Genomic DNA, 19,259 nt, shown 5'->3' with positions numbered 1-19,259 from the left:
CCTATTTCTTGTAATAGGTTGTTTTCTTTTGTTTGGTTCATTCTTAAAAATAAGAAAATAGATGAGATGAGATGAGTTGTCATTATATTATTGGATGATGTGACCCACACTTAAGGAAATTGTTTTTCTAACTTTTTGGGAGGAAATGGGTGGAAATAAAATGTTAATGAGATGAGATGAGTTGTCACCATCTTATTGGATGATGTGAGTTATTTGAAATGATGAGATGAGATGAGTTGAGTGATATTGTGGATGAAAATAATATTTTATTAGATGTGGTGGATGAGTTGTTGAATGAAAATAATATTTTATTAGATGTGGTGGATATGGTGGATTAGTTGTTGGATGAAAATAATATTTTATTAGATGTGATGGATGAGTTGTTGGATAAAAATAATATTTTATTAGATATTGTGTGTGGGTTTTAGTGATGGAAATGGATGAAATTGTATTTTTTGAGTTTTCTTGGTTTTCATTTCTATTTCTTGGTTTTTAGAAAATAACCAAACAGGAAGAAAAGAATGCAACCAAGTAGCAGGACAATATGGCATGCCTATTATCATTTTAAATTTCCTTTCTGACACTGAAAGGATGTCAGGAATTAGTCTACCCTCTCGTGACATGACTCAAGAAAAATTCAGATGTGGTCTGGTTCAGCAAAATTGCCAAACACAACCTTAGCAAACAAGATATGTCTATTTATGAAACATCTTTTGCATGAAAATTCTTAGAAAAAAAAATATACATACATATATATGCTGAAATACAAACAATATGTTAACTAATAACATTTGCACGTACAAATAGGATCAATTGCGGATAAAGCCCTTATGCTCTCACCAAGTTGAACTTATTATCCATGTACTCTATTGTTGCGGGTAAAATCCTTTTTATGTGTCTATTTGCAACAATAGATTTTCACTCAAAGGGTCTATATGAAACAATAGGACGCTTTTAGGGAGTTTGCAACAATAAAACTAAAGGGTTAGCAAGCTCAATTTGACAATATTATAGATGATCTATGTGCAATTAGCTCATGAATAGGTATTTATTAAACCAAATACATATTTACCAAAATCATTGTGTACTTTTCTTTTTTGAAAATAAATATAAGATTGTCTACAAATGGCTATCACAAATATTGATCAACCTATACCAAAACATATAACCAATAAAATACTACTGTGAGCCACCAAATAAATAAACAAATATTAAAGAAAGGGTTATTTTACTATATACCACTAAAAATTCTATAATTGTATATTTATCCTCCAAGTCTTCATAATTGACAATAAACCACCTAAATCTCCGTAATTGCCAAAATAGCCCCAAATCTTTCATAATTGCATATTTAACCCCTAAATCTTCATAATTGCTAATATACCCCCAAATCTTCAATTAGAAAAAAGAGACAGACTAAGATCTTATGGTTGTTGGAAAGAAAAGGAGGTTATTTTGGTCAAATAGCGCATATGCCATCAGTTTAGCAAATATTGTTGCATTGGAGGGTATAATAGCTAGAAATTGAATATTTGAGGGGTACATTGGCAATTATGAAGATTTGGCAGGGGAAGCTGCAATTATGGAAGATTTTAGTATATTGAGAGTTATTGAGATTTAGCAGGTAAATATGCAATCATGAAAGATTTTATGGGTATACACCAAATCGCCCTAAGGGCCTGTTTGGATTTGCCCCTAGCGAAGAGAAGTTAAGTGAACATGTGATAAGTTAAGAGAATTTAAGATAATATAAAAAACTTGTTTGGGAATTTAGTAAGAAGAATTGATGAGAACTTATTTCATCATGTAGGAAGTTTAATAAAGTGAATGAACGAATGAGAATATATGTGCAGTTATATAAATAAACATAAATATGTAATACTCTTTTTTTTATAGAAGGGTAAATTGTCTTTATGCATAATTATATTAACTTCCCCTTGTTACATACCAATTTGGTTGGTTTTTTTTTAGGGGGTGGTAACAAAATCATATATTTTCCTCATTATCTATCATAAATTAGTTTTTAAACAAGGTTAATGAGTACGCTACCTTCCCCTTCCTCTCATTAACCCAACCTGAACATGCTCTAATGCTTTGTTTGGCACTTGGGAATTGGATCAAGTAAAGCAATGAATGGAATGGAATGAGTGAAAGAACGAAATACACATTTCCATTCTCACATTTAGATGTCATTAGAGAATGAATAAAGTGGGAACAAAAATCTTTTTATTTTAGATATGTGTAATTAATAAATAATTTGAAAATTTTTGTTCTAAATTTTTGTTCTAAATTTTTGTTTTTTGATTCTGACTTAATGGGAATGTCTATTTCCTATTAAGAAGAAATTTTCAAAAAAGACCAAATCCATACTTTTATTTCAAAAATCAACGCAGTCCAAACTTTATTACAGAAATCGACCCAATTTCTGGCCACTATGTTTCTGGTCATGTCAGCATCGTGGTCAGAGGTCGTTTTAAAAAAAATCAAATTCCTAATTAGTCGGAGTTGGCAACCTCGACTAATTAGGACCACCCTTTGCCACCCTTAGAAGCTCTGCGTGATTAGTAGAGCTAAAAAATTCAGGGTTACGAAACTTGACTATCTTGGTCGGGGTTTCCAACCCCGACCATTTGGCAGACACTTTCCCATATGGTGCACGAAATGGTCAATGTTCCCAACCCCATCCATTTGACAGACCTTGCACCAAAAATGGTCGGGGTTCCTAACCTCGGCCATTTGGCGGAGACCCTCCAGCCCACAGACTTGCTGGAAAATCTCCTCTCATGCTAACATATATCAATCCTCAATAAAATTGTTAAGTTTAACACAAACTCTCTTGCTACACATATATCAATCCATAATCAATTTCAATCATAAATAAATACATATATTTATATCTATATTACAACTATAACCAATTTCAAACTAAAGAATAACATGTAATTCACTTGCTAAAAATCCAATCATAATCATAGCACCCAACTAGCATTTCAAACATAAACATCATAAAACATGCAATATCAAAATTTAGAAAATATTTAGAACTCTCTTTCCTCTTCCTCTCCCTCTTCCTCTTCTTCCTCTCCCCCTTTCCTATTTGCCTTCAACATAAGCTTGGATGATCTCATCGTCTACTTGTGTGTGAACTTATGAGCGCATGACATCCTTGTCGACTTGAACCTACTGTGAACATCCGGCTTGAGCATGCTGTGAACATCCGGCTTGAGCCTGCTGTGAACATCCGGCTTCATCATGTGCACAACTTGAGCCTGCTCTCGTGTGTCCTTGGACCCGTCGATGCTCATGTCCTATGAGTCGTTCTTAACGTCCATCATGATTTGCATGACTCGTCTTTCTAAGAGCAAACTGAATCTTTCCTAAAGATGTGAACAAATGCATTCCTCACCCCTGGCTCGGTAGTCGATCTCAATGCATCATGTGGAATAGAAGCAACCTCATCGAGTTCTTGTACCTATAAGATAAAAAGCAGAAGAGGATTATTAGCAAGTGGATGATAATAAAAATAATAATCATAAAATAGTTGTATATTTTACCTATCTACTTACCAACTCTCTCTCAATTGAACCTCTCGGTATGTACTCTTTAGATGCTTTGTTCTCTTGAAATATCCATCAGGGAGTAATCCCCCAATACCAACGTAAATACACATCTAGTTCTGGTGTGTCAGCTCTCTCCATCACTACATCATCCTCCCTCAACTCCTAATTCTTAATGTAAGCTTGACGACTTATCTCCCAATTTTGATGATGTGCTCCTTTTTAGGGATTTCGCTCTACTCTTTCTATAGGATCTAGAATATGTTATTTTAATCCAAATTGTCAAAGCACACATTCAGGCGTGCATTTTGACTATCTCAAGACATATAATCGGTATTCGAGCATGCCATATATCTTCAGCATCTCTGCAAATATCTAGTAGTGAAACTAAAACCAGTTCATAGGGCATCCACTTGACCTATAAAAAAATTATGAAAATTTACATATCGGTAACATATGATATATTGATTGAATATAGTTAGATATTGTGGTTTTATACTCGTTCATTTGCCATTTAATAAAGCTCGTTCCTGTAAAAATTTTCATGGCCCTTCGGGGAGGTTCGCCAATATCTGGAAACATTCTATCTATTTGAGATATAAAGGTTTAGTATAGATTGAAATAAATGTACAAAATTATGTGTCATCACATATATATTAAAAACTAATATACATGCATCCTAATGAAATCTAACCATCGAGAACATGGGTCTTCCTCAAATCTGGTGTACCCAAATGCCAAATCGCTCCCATGACCATATTTGCAACAAAGTGAGGCAACCATTGAATTCTTTATTTTGCACGAATGCCACTTTTGTCACCTCCCTATAGAGATAAGCTAACACTGCACTCCTCCAAGATAATTCTACACACTCCTCAAGATCCTCAAGAAGTGACAACCATCTAACATGCACCGAATTCTTAGTTGAATCTAGAAATAGAATGGTACCGATTATATGGAGTATATTTGCACGGGCATAGCTCTTGACAATCTCATTAGTTGCATCGATTAGTACATTCATGTAATTATTTCGTAAACACTCAAGCTTGATCTTACCACCCTCCATATTAGGAGTCTGACCCAGTAATCATTCACACACTCCTCTCCACTTAAAGTCATCAATACCCGTAATAACATCTCCATCCACTTTGAGGCTACGTGAAACCCCTACATCCTGCAAAGTAATATTTGACTCTCATTGATGCATGTGGAATGTATTTGTCTCAGGCCTCCATCATTCATTCAATGCCATCAAGAGAGGCTAATCGAGTTTTACCCATTTTATTTGTGAACATTCAAAAACAAACATGCTTGATGAATATAATATTGGACTTGTGGATTCGTCAAATTTTAACTCGAATGTGCACGAGTATGATCAACAATAGTAATACTTGGGGCCTGCATATATTAAACAGGGGCATGCATATATTAAACAGATTAAATGATCATGTAATAGTAATAACATTGAAATTTAATGATTAAAAATAATAAAAAATTTACCTCTCCTGAGTCTATCTTCACGAATTGGTGTTGATCTCGGTCATATAGGATGTCAATAGTCCCGCCTACATACTATAAATATCTGCACATATAAAGTTAAAATGTGTCAGTATTATGACATATGATAAATTTAATTAGAAGTAAATTTCAAAATTTAAGAGTATGCATTGACTTACAAATGAAATAGAATAAAACTATAAATTAAATAAATTGTACCCATTAATTGCTATACATTTGGATAGGTAGGATAATGAGATCTATTATGGCCTGATTATCTGCAATATCTACACCTCCTTTTCTTTGGAACTCCTTCCTGTCCTTCATCCATCGTACTATTTATGTGTGTTGATTGCTAATGTTCGACTTTCCTTTTATATTCAAGAGGTAACACATGCGGCCCGTTATAGGGTGGCCAGTAACGACTATCTACAATGAGATGAAAACACGGCTTATGTGAATCTCTATAGTGGCTTGATTGATACCACTCAGAATCGTACGTGTAATACTAAGTATTTGCACCCCAAATTGCTTGGACAAAACCGCTATAACATGCGAACATGTCGATTTTTGCAATTTTGATATGTTGTAAGTGCATGCACATTGTATCCCTCTTAAATTAACAGTGTAATTATGACAGTGTTTGTTTGTAGCCTACCATTCATCTATAGCAAATCTGATAATCTTTGTTGATCTCGCTTGCACGACATTAGACCTTATAATCTCTTCATTTTTTGTGTCAATAACGTCACCCACTTTGCTCCATCCTCTTGCCACTTGACAAAATAGTGATTGAGTCTATAAAATGTCCTCGCAACTAATACCTGTATGCGCATTGCTTGAGATCCCTTAAGTACACCTTGAAACTTTTAAAACGATTAGTTGTCATCATGTAAAACTGATCCCCTCCATCTTTACTTAGTATCCACCGGCCGTCATATTCACTTCCCAAACAACTCTCAATCTAGTCATGTGTAGCTTGAGATGTTGCCTTGATTTGATCCCGAATCTAATCATACACACATCTTTCGAGTGTACACCCCACTTGCCAAAGTAGGTTTTGTAAAGGCATCAAGATATTAACGAAGTGTCGTGTAAGACTTCTCCCAATCACTAAATATTTTTGTCATCGTTCATTGCATTCCATGCTTTACTATATAATATTTTAGTAAACCTCGTATCTAACACTTTATCAGTTATATTACCGAGAGTTAGTTCAAGCTTCTTCTTTAATTTTGGCATAATCAACCACGTTATGTAAGAGGCAGATGCACCTCTATGATCTTGCTCTAATATCATACTGCTACATGTGTGAACATAGTAGTATTCTGTGATCCTAAAATGTTTATTATGTTTCTTTCTGGTAAATACATATAACTTCTAAGGATATGCGTAATCAGTTTCATTTCCCTCAGCCTAACCTTTACTTTCTATATTCATAAAACAAATTTCATCATAACTTGTGTGATTGCTTTTAACTTGCTTGACTTTGTCGTTCTTTTTGATAGAGTAGTCACAAATAGCATCAACAAATTGGTCCTTAGTCTTGAATAAATCTCTAACTTTAAAAGTGAAGTCCTCATCTCTTCTACCAGTTGAACTTTGGCCGATGCCAATATCTTATACCGTGGAAGTGCGAGTCCGCTCATCATCTTCAAACTCATCGGAAGGTGGCTCTTCATACTCAATATATTCATTATTAATATAAGCCTCATCAGGCCATTCCAGATTCTCTTCAATATCTTCAATCATAAATTGCATGCTATCAATTGGTACACTATCTTGTTCTTCACCTTTTGAGTCGTTGCTTCTTAATTTCATCCTTTTCAATCACTACCCCTCTTAATGGCCTCATATTTTCAAAAGAGGCTTTATTGTTCATAACATTTGATGTTTCCCCAAATGAAGGTGCACTTAGATATTAAAATTGAGTCCGCTCCATTTCACTCGAAGAAGAAAGAAAACCGTCAGACTCAACTCCCAAATCTAATATGCGTGAGAATTCTCCTGAATGTTTGAACATTTGACACGAATCACATGGAAACTTTTTAATAAACAATTTTATCGTTAGTTGCGACTTGCTCAAATTAAACATTGTAGGCTATCTAAAAATTACTACAGATAGCTGATCTTCATCAAACACCATTGATGGAAGTTATAATTTGACGGCTTCCAGAAGACTACAATTTAAAAACTTTCACGTAGATCGATGAAGGTTATAATTTGACGACCTTCATAACAACTGATAAAAGCTCTAATTCAACAACCTTCATAATAAACATCGAGAGTTACAATCTGACGACTCTTATACTTTTAAGGAGCCAAGACGAAGATTACAATATGACGGTCTTTGCAACGCTCTAGCAAAAGAGACTACAAATTGACGGTCTCTTCAAATCAAGACGTAGAGCTCACCTCTACGTCCTAGATTCAAAACACAGAGGTTATGTCCGCATTTCAAGTTCAAAACGCAAGGTTCATCCCTAGTGTTCCAGTTGAAAACGCAGAGGTCATACCCGCGTTTTAAGTTCAAAACGCCGGATTCATCCCCAGCATTCAAGTTCAAAACGCAGGGTTCATTCCCGACGTTCAAATTGAAAACACAGGGTTCATCCCCATCGTTCAAGTCAAAACACAGGGTTCATCCCCAGCATTCCAGTTGAAAACATAGGGTTCATCCCCAACGTTCAAGTCCAGACGCGGAGCTTGTGGCCGTGTTTCAGACTCAAAACACAAAGGTGCTCCTTGCGTTGCAACATCAAAACGCAGGTGCTCCTTGCGTTGCAGCATCAAAATGCAAAGGTCCTCCCTACGTTGCAACATTAGAATGTAGGGGTCAGACCCGTGTTTTCTGCATTTGATTGGTTCTAACAGAACTTGAACAATTTTAAAACTGTGTCTCCACTTAATGGGGTTGCGTATGCACGACTATGAGTGGATTTTTAGGGGGTGGGGTGGGGTGGGGTGTGGGGTGGCGGGGGGGGCAGATTACCACCATACTATGAGTGTTTTTAAAACCGTTCCACTAACGAATAGATTTTAGGGTCGGTTACACCCATTATGAGTGATTTTAGGGCGGTACTCTTCGGTCGCGATAAATAGCTAAAAATCAGCTTAGTTCGGATCTTTACATCTTTAAGCATTTTCAGATATAGAGATCAGCAAAAGGCTTCTTCAATCATCCGATCTTGGAACATTGGGCTGATCTTTTGGCCCTGGGTGTTCGAATATTCTCTTTGGATCTGGAGATCAATCTTTTAGAGATCGAAAAATCTAAAAGGAGACCAGCATTCATCCTTAGAGAGTTTTCATCATCAGCAACAGAGATCTTGGAGCTTAGATCTTGGCTTACTAACCGAATTTTCGATTTCAAATCAACTCTTTCACATAGTTTAAAAAAACTCGCATTGAGTTATAAAACTCGTTAAGAATTCTTTTCATACTTGCCACGCAAGTTCCATCAACCGTTCCAGTGAAGTGAGACGTTCGGATCGTCAACGAGAAGCAAACTCGATACAAACATCGAGAGATGCATCTCATCGCTACCGTGAAGAACCTAATTTTAAATAAAGGGGAGGATCTTCATCGATCCTCTTCTCTTTTGTAAATTGGGATTCCGATTGAGGAGATTGTAATTTCTTTTTCTAAGTTTATTAGAGAGAAATTGTATTGAGAACGTTATAATCATTCTTTATTTAAATCAGTTAGAGAGAATAACACATTTTTGTTCTCAATTGTCTTCTTCGAATTTTCCCACCAAACAAACATAATACTCATATGATGATCGTATGAGATCTCAACTGCGGATGTGTTAGGTCTCATGTTATGAGCCTACATCTTCTAATCTTGTTTTGATGATTACAAACAATTTCTAATATTATTTATCTAGTATTTATGTTTTCTTATTAGGTATTTAAGACAAACAATATGTTGGAGGTTGGTTGGATTGCGCCCTCACGATGATATCAAAAGGAGGTTGGTGGAATATCGGAGTGAAGCCAATGCATTCAAGTTAAGTTCAAGTTCAAGCTTCATCCACAATTAAGACGAGCTTAATGAAGATCAATTGTCTTGGGTATATTAGTTTAGGTTTATGCTTTGTGTGCTTATGCTTTAAGCTCAAATGGTGCACGTACACATTTTCTTGATTTATTGACTATTATACATACATTTGAGATAATAACGTGTTTTTGGATTATTGACTTAATATAACTGGTTTACATCTTTTATAAAGTTTATTAATCCATTTAAAAGAAGTTTCAAACTTGTTTGAACTCGTTTTGTTAAAATTAAGTTTTAATAAATTTATGTCAGTGCATGTTTTTGCAAAACAAATGAGTTTTCACAATTGGAAAATAAAATTTGAAAATTTCTTTGTTTACATGTTTATCTTTATATATACAAATATTTCCCCAATTTTTACTAATTTTGGAGTTGTTTTGTTATTTTCAATTGAATTTACAAAAACAAGTTTTCAACAGTTTTTCAGAAACTATAATATCTGTGTTCAAACAATTATTTCTCATAAATGGGAAGTAATATTTTATAAATTCTTTCTCTAACATATTTATCTACATCTTTAGAAACTTTTCTCAAAATTTCATAATTTTTATGATTGATTTATTATTTTTAATTGATTTTATAAAGTCAGCTACGTAAAAATTCCAGAATCTGTCAAAACTGTCAACGGTCGACTTCATCAATCGACTGATGACATTATTAGTCGACTGATGACATGTTTTCAGCCTATAACGTCTAGTAACGACTAGTTTTTGTTTTTGTGAGTTTTTGGGGGTTTTTGGCTGGTTTAAGAGGCTATAAAAAGCCCTCAACTTTTATTGTTTCTCATGGATGTTTATGAGAGTTTCAAAACAAGTTTACAAGTGTTTTAGTTTATTTTAAGTGTGTTTTAAAGTTTGGTTTTCAAGTGAAGAAAGTTTCACAAGAGGAGAAGATCATCCTTTGGTGTTTTGGGCTTTAATTTCACATCTCTCCATCTTGTTATCTAGAGAAATTTTCTCAACTTATTTATCTGCCTTGTTACATTTACATTATCATATTTATATTTGCTAGACTTTAATTAAGTTTGATTTTATTTTCTCATTGCTTGCACACACAACCATTGAGCTTAAGTTTTTTCACATATTGTATAATTTTGGGTTGTGGTGAGTGTAATCTTGAGAGTGAGCCTAAATTGTGTTCTCATCTATTATAGAAAATAAATCTTGTAATTGAGCCTTATTGTGAGAGTATCGCTTTGTAATACACATTTACACCAAGAGGAGTGTGTGGTGAGGACGTAGTCGATACCAAGATGAGTGACGTCGGTAGTAAAACCTAGAGAGAGGTAGTAAAGCCGAGCACTTGAGGGAGGCGATACGTAAGGACCAACACTTGAGGTTGTAGTTTGTGTATGTACATTGTAAGAGATTTGTAGAGTTTTTGGTGAGCTAGAAAACCGAGTATATAGAGAAGTTTCGGCTTCCAAACCGGGTGTGTTGATAGTGGAGTTCTCCCCTGGAGTGGGGAGTGGAGACGTAGGATGGAAGGTCCGAACTCTGTGATCATATTATTGTGTTTGGATTGCTCTTTGTGTCCACTATTTGTTTATATTGTTTCTTGTTTACTTTGTGTCCACTATTTGTTTATATTGTTTCTTGTTTATTTTCCTCTTTGCATATATATCCTTGCATATATCTTATTGAATATCATCATTGTTAGGATATATTGTTAATTAATTTTAATCGATATTAATATCTAATAAGATTAGCAATAACCCTATTCACCCCTCCTCTAGGGTACTTTCAGGATGTTCTATCAAAAGCTATGGGCTAATTGCATATTATTTTTCGTCGGTACTCTCGTGGATTAATTTTAGTAACTCGGTATAATTCCTTAATCAAGTCATAGTAACTACATGATTTCGAGATCATTCATGGCGTCCATACCTCTCCAACGTACATCGACATATTATTCATTCCATAATTAATTTTCCCACCGTAGGAACAAGCAATAAAAACCATATTATTCAATCTCTGATACCAAGCTCTGATACCAATTGTTAAACCCTAAAGGGGGGGGGGGGGGGTTGGGGTCTTATGCTAATCTAATCCGATTATATGCCAATAAAAATTAATTAATGAGTTATCCTAGCAAATATAAAATATAACAACTATATAAGCTAGGATAAGCAATATGAACAATGAGATATATCCTATATGATGAATATATATATGCAAGGATATATAAACTAACACAAGATGATATATCCTATCAAAGAGATATACAATATGATATATGTATATGCAAGGATATAAAACTAACACAATGGGTAAACAATATGAACTAGATAGTGTGTCACGCCCCGCTTCCCAAAATACATGGGAATCGGAACATGAACAAGCCCGCAACGTATTAGATTGAGAAGAAATATACACTATTTTTTTTCTTTTTCTTTTCTTCTCAATCCAATACGCTAAGCGTCTGGAAATAAATACAATGCGAAGTCACAGGTTCCCGATCACAATCAGCAAGAATATAATAGACAAACTCAGAATAAAAGATCATATCACAAATAGGATAACATCCGAGACATAATATTCGGGTCAACCATGCCCTTATACAAACTGAACAAATGAATACTGAAGAGATACAAAATACATCGATCAATAGAAAAAGAAAGAACTATAAAATTAAACAAGGACCAGCATATAATAAAAGAGACGACTAGACTTCGGCTTCTTCTTCTGCTCTATCTGCAAGGCACTCCTGCTGAGAATCCTCTGGCTCCTGATGATCTCCCAGCTGAACATGTTCTTCCTCTAAGTCTGACGTACACCAGAGAAAACATGTGTACGTCAGCGTGTATGGCACACGGCAAGACCCGACCCCACAAAGAAAATAGAACGAACGGAAATCCAATGCGAAAAACGATACGATAACAGAAACAACAAAAGAACGTACAACTGAATGATAACATAAAGCATCCAAAATCGATCAGGTAACGAGGTCATGCAGCTAGCGATCAGTCTAATCATCCGAGCAACAAGATCATACAATAGATGGAATTAATACTTAAAAATCTACAACATGAGACGTAGTACGTCGAACGAAATAATCCAAACAAGGAAACTCTCATGTATATACCATATGTCTCAAATTATAGATAATTAAATATTAACTCCGATCTATGCATGAAAAGAACACAACTGACCTACATCTCACAAGAATCCATAATTATCTAAATAACGAGGTCATGTAACTAGCCATCCTAAAACTCACTGGTCCACATCTCACATAAAGTCAACATTCATATCACCGGATAACTGACTGTTCACAAATCCTCTACGCCCATTCCACCTTTTTAAAATAGTCGGGGTTGGCAACCCCGACTATTTAGTGACGGGATTAAAAAAAAATCGACCCGCTTCTCGGCCACGTTGCTGACGTGACCGAGAAGTGGGTCGATTCCGCTAAATGGATTAAAAAAAAATCGACCCGCTTCTCGGCCACGTTGCTGATGTGGCCGAGAAGTGGGTCGATTCCGCTAAATAAAAAAGGAGTCGGTCGATTTCGGTAAAAAAAGTTGAAATGGGTTTAAAACAAAAATTTGTTCCTATTCTCACGTGTTACCACTTAGCAAATCACGGCTAATGTAGGAGATAAATGTAATTCCAAACAAATATCTCAACATGTTTTTATTTTTTATTTTTTATTTTTGGGGTTAAAAGTATAATTATATCCCAAGACTCTTATCTCCTTCCCAGTTCTTCTTTGTGAGGCTCTCCGTTCCTCCTCTCTCGCCCCAAAACCCAATCCAAAACCCCTTGTAAAGCCACACAACAATCCCAAACCCCTCAAAAGTCCCATTTTTGCTCTAATCTTAAAACCCTTGAACTTCGTTACCCCAAATTCCCAGTTTCCAATGCAAATGGATTCAGAAGCCAAGGTCACTGCTAACTCCGTCTCAATCTCTCAATCCAAAGAGAACGGAGGCGGCGATTTGTCATCTCATCTGGAGACTCCGGTTGTTGTCGAGGATGATTACGAGACTGCATCGGAGTCCGAGGATTTGAATGGGAAAAACCCTTTGCCCGCGGTTGAGAGGGGTGGAAGCCCTAATCTTGATGAGGCTAAGAAGAGCTCGCCTGCGGTTGAGGATGGGGTTTCTGAAGTCGTAGAGGATAAAGTTGAGGGGGAATTGAATCAAGAAGTACGAAATTCTGATGGTGGAGGTGAAAAAGGCGAGGTTTTTAGTGGTGGGTCGAATGCAGAAGAGGTGAATTCTGCAGTTCAAGAGGAGGAGGAGGTGAAGGGTGAGAGTTTTGTTGCTGGAGCTGAGGGGAATGATTTGGGTGCTGCTGAAGATGAGAAGAATTATGGGAATTTGGTGGAGAATACAAAATTGAAATCTGTTGAGGATGAGAATGAGGCTGGGATGGGGAATAATTCGGTGGAGAGTACAAACTTAAAACCTGTTGAGGTTGAGGCTGAGGCTGGCTCAGAGAAGAATGGGGAGCCGGCAGCTGCTCAACATGAGAAAAAAGACGAGGGCTTGGATGGAAACAGAGAATTTGAAGCAGTAACAGCCACAAGTCGTGTTGGTTCTATTCAAGAACCTGAAGAGGAAACTGATTCAAAGCCTTCTGTTGAAACAGAGAGAGATGTTGACGTTGATTTAGTTGGTTCTGATCAAAATCTTGAAGAAGCAGCAGAGGCTTTGAAGCCTGTAGAAGTTGAAATCAATGCTGCAGATACCGATATGGTGGAGTCTAATGCTGCAGAGAAAGAGGAAATGAATGCTGCTGTGCCTGAGAAAGACACTGAAGTTATTAACAAAGAGGAAGTGAATTCTGCTTTGGCTCAGAATGAAACTGAGATTGTTGATGGGTCAGTGGAGTCTAAGGTTGCAGAGGCTGTTGTGGCCGAAAACCTTGAAGATACTGATAGTCTCGCCATGAGTCAAGAAGTTCATGCTGCGACCGAGTCAAAGGATGTGCAGAAGGAGACCGTACATACTGAGGCCGACAAGAATGAAGCTGATGATGCAACCGGTTCACAGGGAAGCATTGACCTGGTAAATGTTTCTATTTTAAGATTAAGAATATTTGAATTCCATTGATAACTATGTTGGTTTATGCTCTTCACAACAAAGCCTTAATCCCAAAATTTTGGGGTCAGCTACATTAATCCATTTCTTTCATTAATTTTCAGTTTGGTTTATCTCCTTCGTTAACTTAATTACTATCATATCCTTCGTAATTGTCTCCGACTAAGTTCTCTTTGATATTCCTATGGTCATATGTTAGTTTATGCTTCCATTAAGATCAAAATTTTTTGAAGAAAAAACAAGATGTTTCTTTCGTCCTTTCAGGGTGATTGGAAAATAAAGAAATGGTTGATATATTCAAGATAAGTTCGTGTTTATAAAATAGTATCTCAATTCATTTTATATCATCAGATCCGGGATGCAATATGGTTCTGACTTTTGAAGGATGAACCAGCTATGGACAGTTCCAATAAGATTTTGTTCTTGAACAAAATCCTTGGATTTATTTCATCTATTCCATGACATATATGTTTAGATTGCTAAGAATTTTGCAACCGAGTTTGATACTGCAAATCATAGACTGACTGATAATTTTACTATTTTTTCTGACAGAAAACTGAGGAGGAAAAGGGTGTATCTACTTCAGATCAAGTTTCAACTGATTTAGAAGCAAAACCCAGTGATGGTGGTAGGGATTTAGACCTGCACAAGGATGTTGAACCTTCACCTGCCCCTGTAGAAGATTCTAAAAGCAAGGAGACAGAAATACAACCTTTAGAAAATTCAGGTATAACGGAGAGCGGGACTTCCTGTGAAATATCTGTTGGAAGCGTGCTGCCTGTTTCTGTTCATGGTGAGAAAGTAGAGCCTGAAAACAATGGCCTTCATGTAGATGATGATGATGAAAACCCTATTCAGAACGAGGCAGAAGAGGAAGAGGAGGATGGTGATGTTACTGACCAGCAACCTAGGGTTGCAATATTGGATAGCTCTGAAACTGCGAAACAAATTATAAAAGAAATGGAGGGAGGGTCTTCAGCCACCAGTTTTGAGAGCTCTAACAGTTACCGACATGAAATGGAAGGGCAGATTGTTTCTGATTCTGATGAAGAAGTGGACACTGACGAGGAGGGCGGTGAAAAGGAGTTATTCGACTCTGCTGCCTTGGCTGCTTTGTTGAAGGCAGCAACTGGTGGTTCTTCTGAGGGAAATTTTACCATATCTTCTCAAGATGGCACTCAAGTTTTCTCCATGGACCGACCAGCTGGATTGGGTTCCTCTGCTGCAGCTTTGCGGCCAGCTCCTGGCCGGTCTGCTCGACCTACACTTTTCAGTCCCTCAGAGCTGGCGGTAACCGCAGAGCCCGAGAATGAAATGACTGAAGAAGAGAAGAAACTGCATGAGAAGGTTGAGGACATTAGAGTGAAGTTTCTTCGTCTCATTATGAGGTTAGGTCATACATCTGAAGATACTGTAGCTGCTCAGGTTCTATATCGCCTAAATCTTGCTGAAGGGATCAGAAGAGGGAGGCAAATGGGCCGGTCTTTTAGCATTGAGGCTGCTAAGAGAAAGGCCGTGCAACTCGAAGAGGAGGGTGAAGAGGATTTGAAGTTCTCTTGTAACATTCTCATCCTTGGGAAGACTGGCGTGGGCAAGAGCGCAACCATAAATTCCATCTTCGGTGAAGAGAAGTCTCATACAAATGCTTTCCAAGCAGCAACAACTTCAGTTAGAGAGATTTCTGGTGTTGTGGATGGGGTTAAAGTTCGAGTTATAGACACCCCTGGTCTTAGATCCTCAGCAATGGAGCAAGCAACAAATAGAAGAATTTTATCATCCATAAAGAAGTATACTAAGAAATGCCCTCCAGATATTGTTCTCTATGTCGATCGGCTTGATACCCAGACTCGTGATTTTAACGATTTGCCTCTGTTGAGGTCCATTACTGGTGCCTTGGGTTCTTCTATTTGGTTCAATGCCATAGTTGCTCTGACCCATGCTGCTTCTGCTCCACCGGAAGGGCCCAATGGTTCTCCTTTGAGCTATGAGGTGTTCATAGCTCAGAGATCTCACGTTGTTCAGCATTCAATTCGACAAGCTGCTGGTGACATGAGGCTGATGAACCCGGTGGCTCTAGCTGAGAACCACCCTTCATGTAGGAGGAACAGAGAAGGGCAGAGGGTGCTTCCCAATGGCCAAAGCTGGAGGCCTCAGCTGCTGCTATTGTGCTATTCCTCAAAGATTCTCGCCGAGGCTAATTCCCTTTTGAAGCTTCAAGATCCTAGCCCTGGAAAGCTCTTTGGATTCCGCCTCCGCTCCCCACCCCTCCCTTACTTGTTGTCAACCCTACTGCAGTCCAGAACTCATCCAAAGCTTCCCAGTGACCAGGGCGGTGATGATGGAGATTCTGACATAGACCTGGATGACTTTTCTGATGCAGAAGATGGAGAGGAGGATGAATATGATCAGCTTCCTCCTTTTAAGCCTCTTAAGAAATCCCAGCTTGCCAAACTTACCAAGGAGCAAAAAAGGGCCTACTTTGATGAATATGATTATCGAGTTAAACTTCTTCAGAAGAAACAGTTTAAGGAGGAGATTAGGAGGTTGAAGGAGATGAAGAAGAGAGGGAAAAGCGGCAGGGAAGAGTCACCCTATGGGGACATGGGTGAAGATTTTGATCAGGATGGTGCACCAGCTGCAGTGCCTGTTCCTTTACCTGACATGGTATTGCCGCCTTCCTTTGACTGTGATCTTCCTAGCTATCGGTACCGTTTCTTGGAGCCAACTTCGCAGCTTCTGACAAGGCCTGTACTGGATTCCCACGGCTGGGACCATGATTGTGGCTATGATGGTGTTAGCCTTGAGGAGAGTCTTGCTGTTGCTAACCGGTTTCCTGCAGCAGTTGCAGTTCAAATCACAAAAGACAAAAAGGATTTCAACATTCATTTGGATTCTTCCATTTCAGCCAAACATGGGGAGAATGGTTCTTCTCTTGCTGGCTTTGACATCCAGTCCATTGGGAAACAGCTTGCTTACATTCTCCGTGGTGAGACCAAGTTCAGGAACTTGAAGAAAAACAAGACGGCGGCTGGAATATCTGTGACTTTCCTAGGTGACACTGTGGCAACTGGATTGAAAGTTGAGGACCAGCTTATGATTGGAAAGAGGGTAGCTCTGGTGGCTAGCACAGGTACAATCCGAGCCCAAGGTGATGTAGCATATGGAGCTAATTTGGAAGCACGTCTTAGAGAGAAGGATTATCCCATTGGCCAATCACTTTCCACATTGGGGCTCTCGCTGATGAAGTGGCGTGGTGACTTGGCTTTAGGTGCTAATTTGCAGTCTCAGGTGAATATTGGAAGGAACTCAAAGGTGGCAGTTCGTGTTGGCCTTAACAACAAGCGCAGCGGGCAGATCACGATCCGGACAAGCTCCTCAGATCATCTTCAGCTTGCACTTGTTGGGATCATTCCAGTTGCTCTTTCTGTCTTCAGGAACATCTGGCCGGGTGAGTCTGAATTCGCTCACTAGATTTAGTTTCAGAGCTATCATTAGTTAGACTGTGAGAGGATGACGGAGTTAGGGTTTCTTGAATCAGAGCATAGTTCGGTATCAAAGTCTTTATTATATTTCAATAATGAACGCCTATTTTGAATTTTGAACTCTATTTGAGCAGTTGAATTTGGTCGATTGATATTGTTCTCGGATTATAAGACTTTTGGTGCATAAAATGGTGGGCAAAAAGTTATACACTTCTGTCAATTTTCATTTATATGTTCGAGCATACGTATCTCTACATTTTTAATTCTCCAATGTGGCTATTATCAATGCTTTGATCATTATCTCTAATTCTCTACCTTCTACTACCAAAATTTTCTGGCTTCTACTGCACAAAACTCCTTGTAGAGGAAAGCTCTATCCCTTACACTAATAACAAACCGTCAGGCTCAGGCATAACTAAGAAAATGCCTGCCTTAAATATTCTTTCTGTAATGTGTTTAATCAGTATGGCTGGTGTGATATATGCTGTTGCTTTGATTTCCTTCAAGACAACCACTTCATGGTTGCTAGACTATAAAATTATAATCTCAACCCTCACCACTACTTAGGAGCTCTGGTACAGTGGATGAGACCTTTGAAGTGGTGTCCGAGCAATTAGGTTCAAATCCCATCTGATTCATGTTAAAAACGGATTTAAAAACTGTAGCGTTGCATAAAATTGTCCAGGTTTTAGCCCATAAAAAAGAATGTTCAAACATGTGGTGGCAAGCTTGAATATAAATAGAAAAATTCTAACCTCAACAACTTTGGATTTCTGATGTAGGGTGGAAGAGACCTTTAATAATACTCATTGTTCTGTTCTCTGCTACAAGTTAAACGCCGTTATTGCTTTAACCTTTCATACCACAGGTTTTTTTTAGTATCTACTTCAGCTAACTTTCAGGCATGAAGCTCTTGTGCATGATATACTTGAAACGAAATCACAATATGTATTAGTTTATGAATGGTTTTATTGTTGTCCTTGTGTTGCCCTTTTCCTTTGTTTCACTTTGAAGACACTTAGATTAATAGGGTGATGCATCCTCAGTCTTCACCTATGAGAGAGAGGTCTCTCAATTTCTTTTTCTCATACTCAGTGTTGAACCCAGAGATACTCTCACTTCGGCTTGTCTCCAAGGCAATATTTGATCTATGTCAATACCGAGCTTCTTCTTGCACGTTTTTCACCCTGCCAAAATTTTCATCATGATATCTCATGGTTACCTATTGGATAAATAAAACTTTGAATAAGGTACGAGTGCCCAAAGCATTGTATTATGTGCATATCAGGCTCGATCGTTCGTTTCAATGAAAAGGGACAACATCGACATTTGTCATCCTACATTATTTGTAAGACCTTACATCTCCAAATCTCCCGTCACTGGCACAAACTACAGTTTCTGAACTGCTTTGGGTCTTTAAACTGGTGAATTGATGGATTGCATTATAACAGCATGTTCTAGTTAACGCGGAACTCTGCTACAGATTTTTATGACATAGTTTTCTTTCTTTCTTTATTTTTTCTGGACCTGAGGAAGCTATTCATGACCTTGGGAGAATTCTACCCAAAATTATTGGTCCAGAAACTTAACAAATATTTCATGTGTTTGTTATTC

At 37.6% G+C, this 19,259-nt stretch overlaps 1 protein-coding gene across 1 annotated transcript; it reads left to right on the top strand.

Moving 5' to 3' along the window:
• Nucleotides 12,800–17,875, top strand: LOC109848979 (translocase of chloroplast 159, chloroplastic-like). The gene is made up of 2 exons (XM_020418732.1): nucleotides 12,800–14,130; nucleotides 14,716–17,875. The coding sequence occupies exons 1-2, from the start codon at nucleotides 12,979–12,981 to the stop codon at nucleotides 17,632–17,634; spliced, it is 4,071 nt and encodes a 1,356-aa protein (XP_020274321.1). The 5' UTR covers nucleotides 12,800–12,978; the 3' UTR covers nucleotides 17,635–17,875.

This window comes from Asparagus officinalis, chromosome 7 (assembly GCF_001876935.1).
Source record: "Asparagus officinalis chromosome 7, Aspof.V1, whole genome shotgun sequence".
Taxonomy (NCBI): Eukaryota; Viridiplantae; Streptophyta; class Magnoliopsida; order Asparagales; family Asparagaceae; genus Asparagus; species Asparagus officinalis.
The sequence above is the reverse complement of the archived record's forward strand: the minus strand, read 5'-3'. Positions and strand labels throughout refer to the sequence as shown.

What these genes read in the sequence shown, in the direction of transcription:
- LOC109848979 (XM_020418732.1), top strand. Translation starts at nt 12,979, where the DNA reads ATGCAAATGGATTCAGAAGCCAAGGTCACTGCTAACTCCGTCTCAATC. An exon ending in CACAGGGAAGCATTGACCTG is followed by an intron (nt 14,131 to 14,715) that starts GTAAATGTTTCT and finishes TTTTTCTGACAG; the next exon opens with AAAACTGAGGAGGAAAAGGG.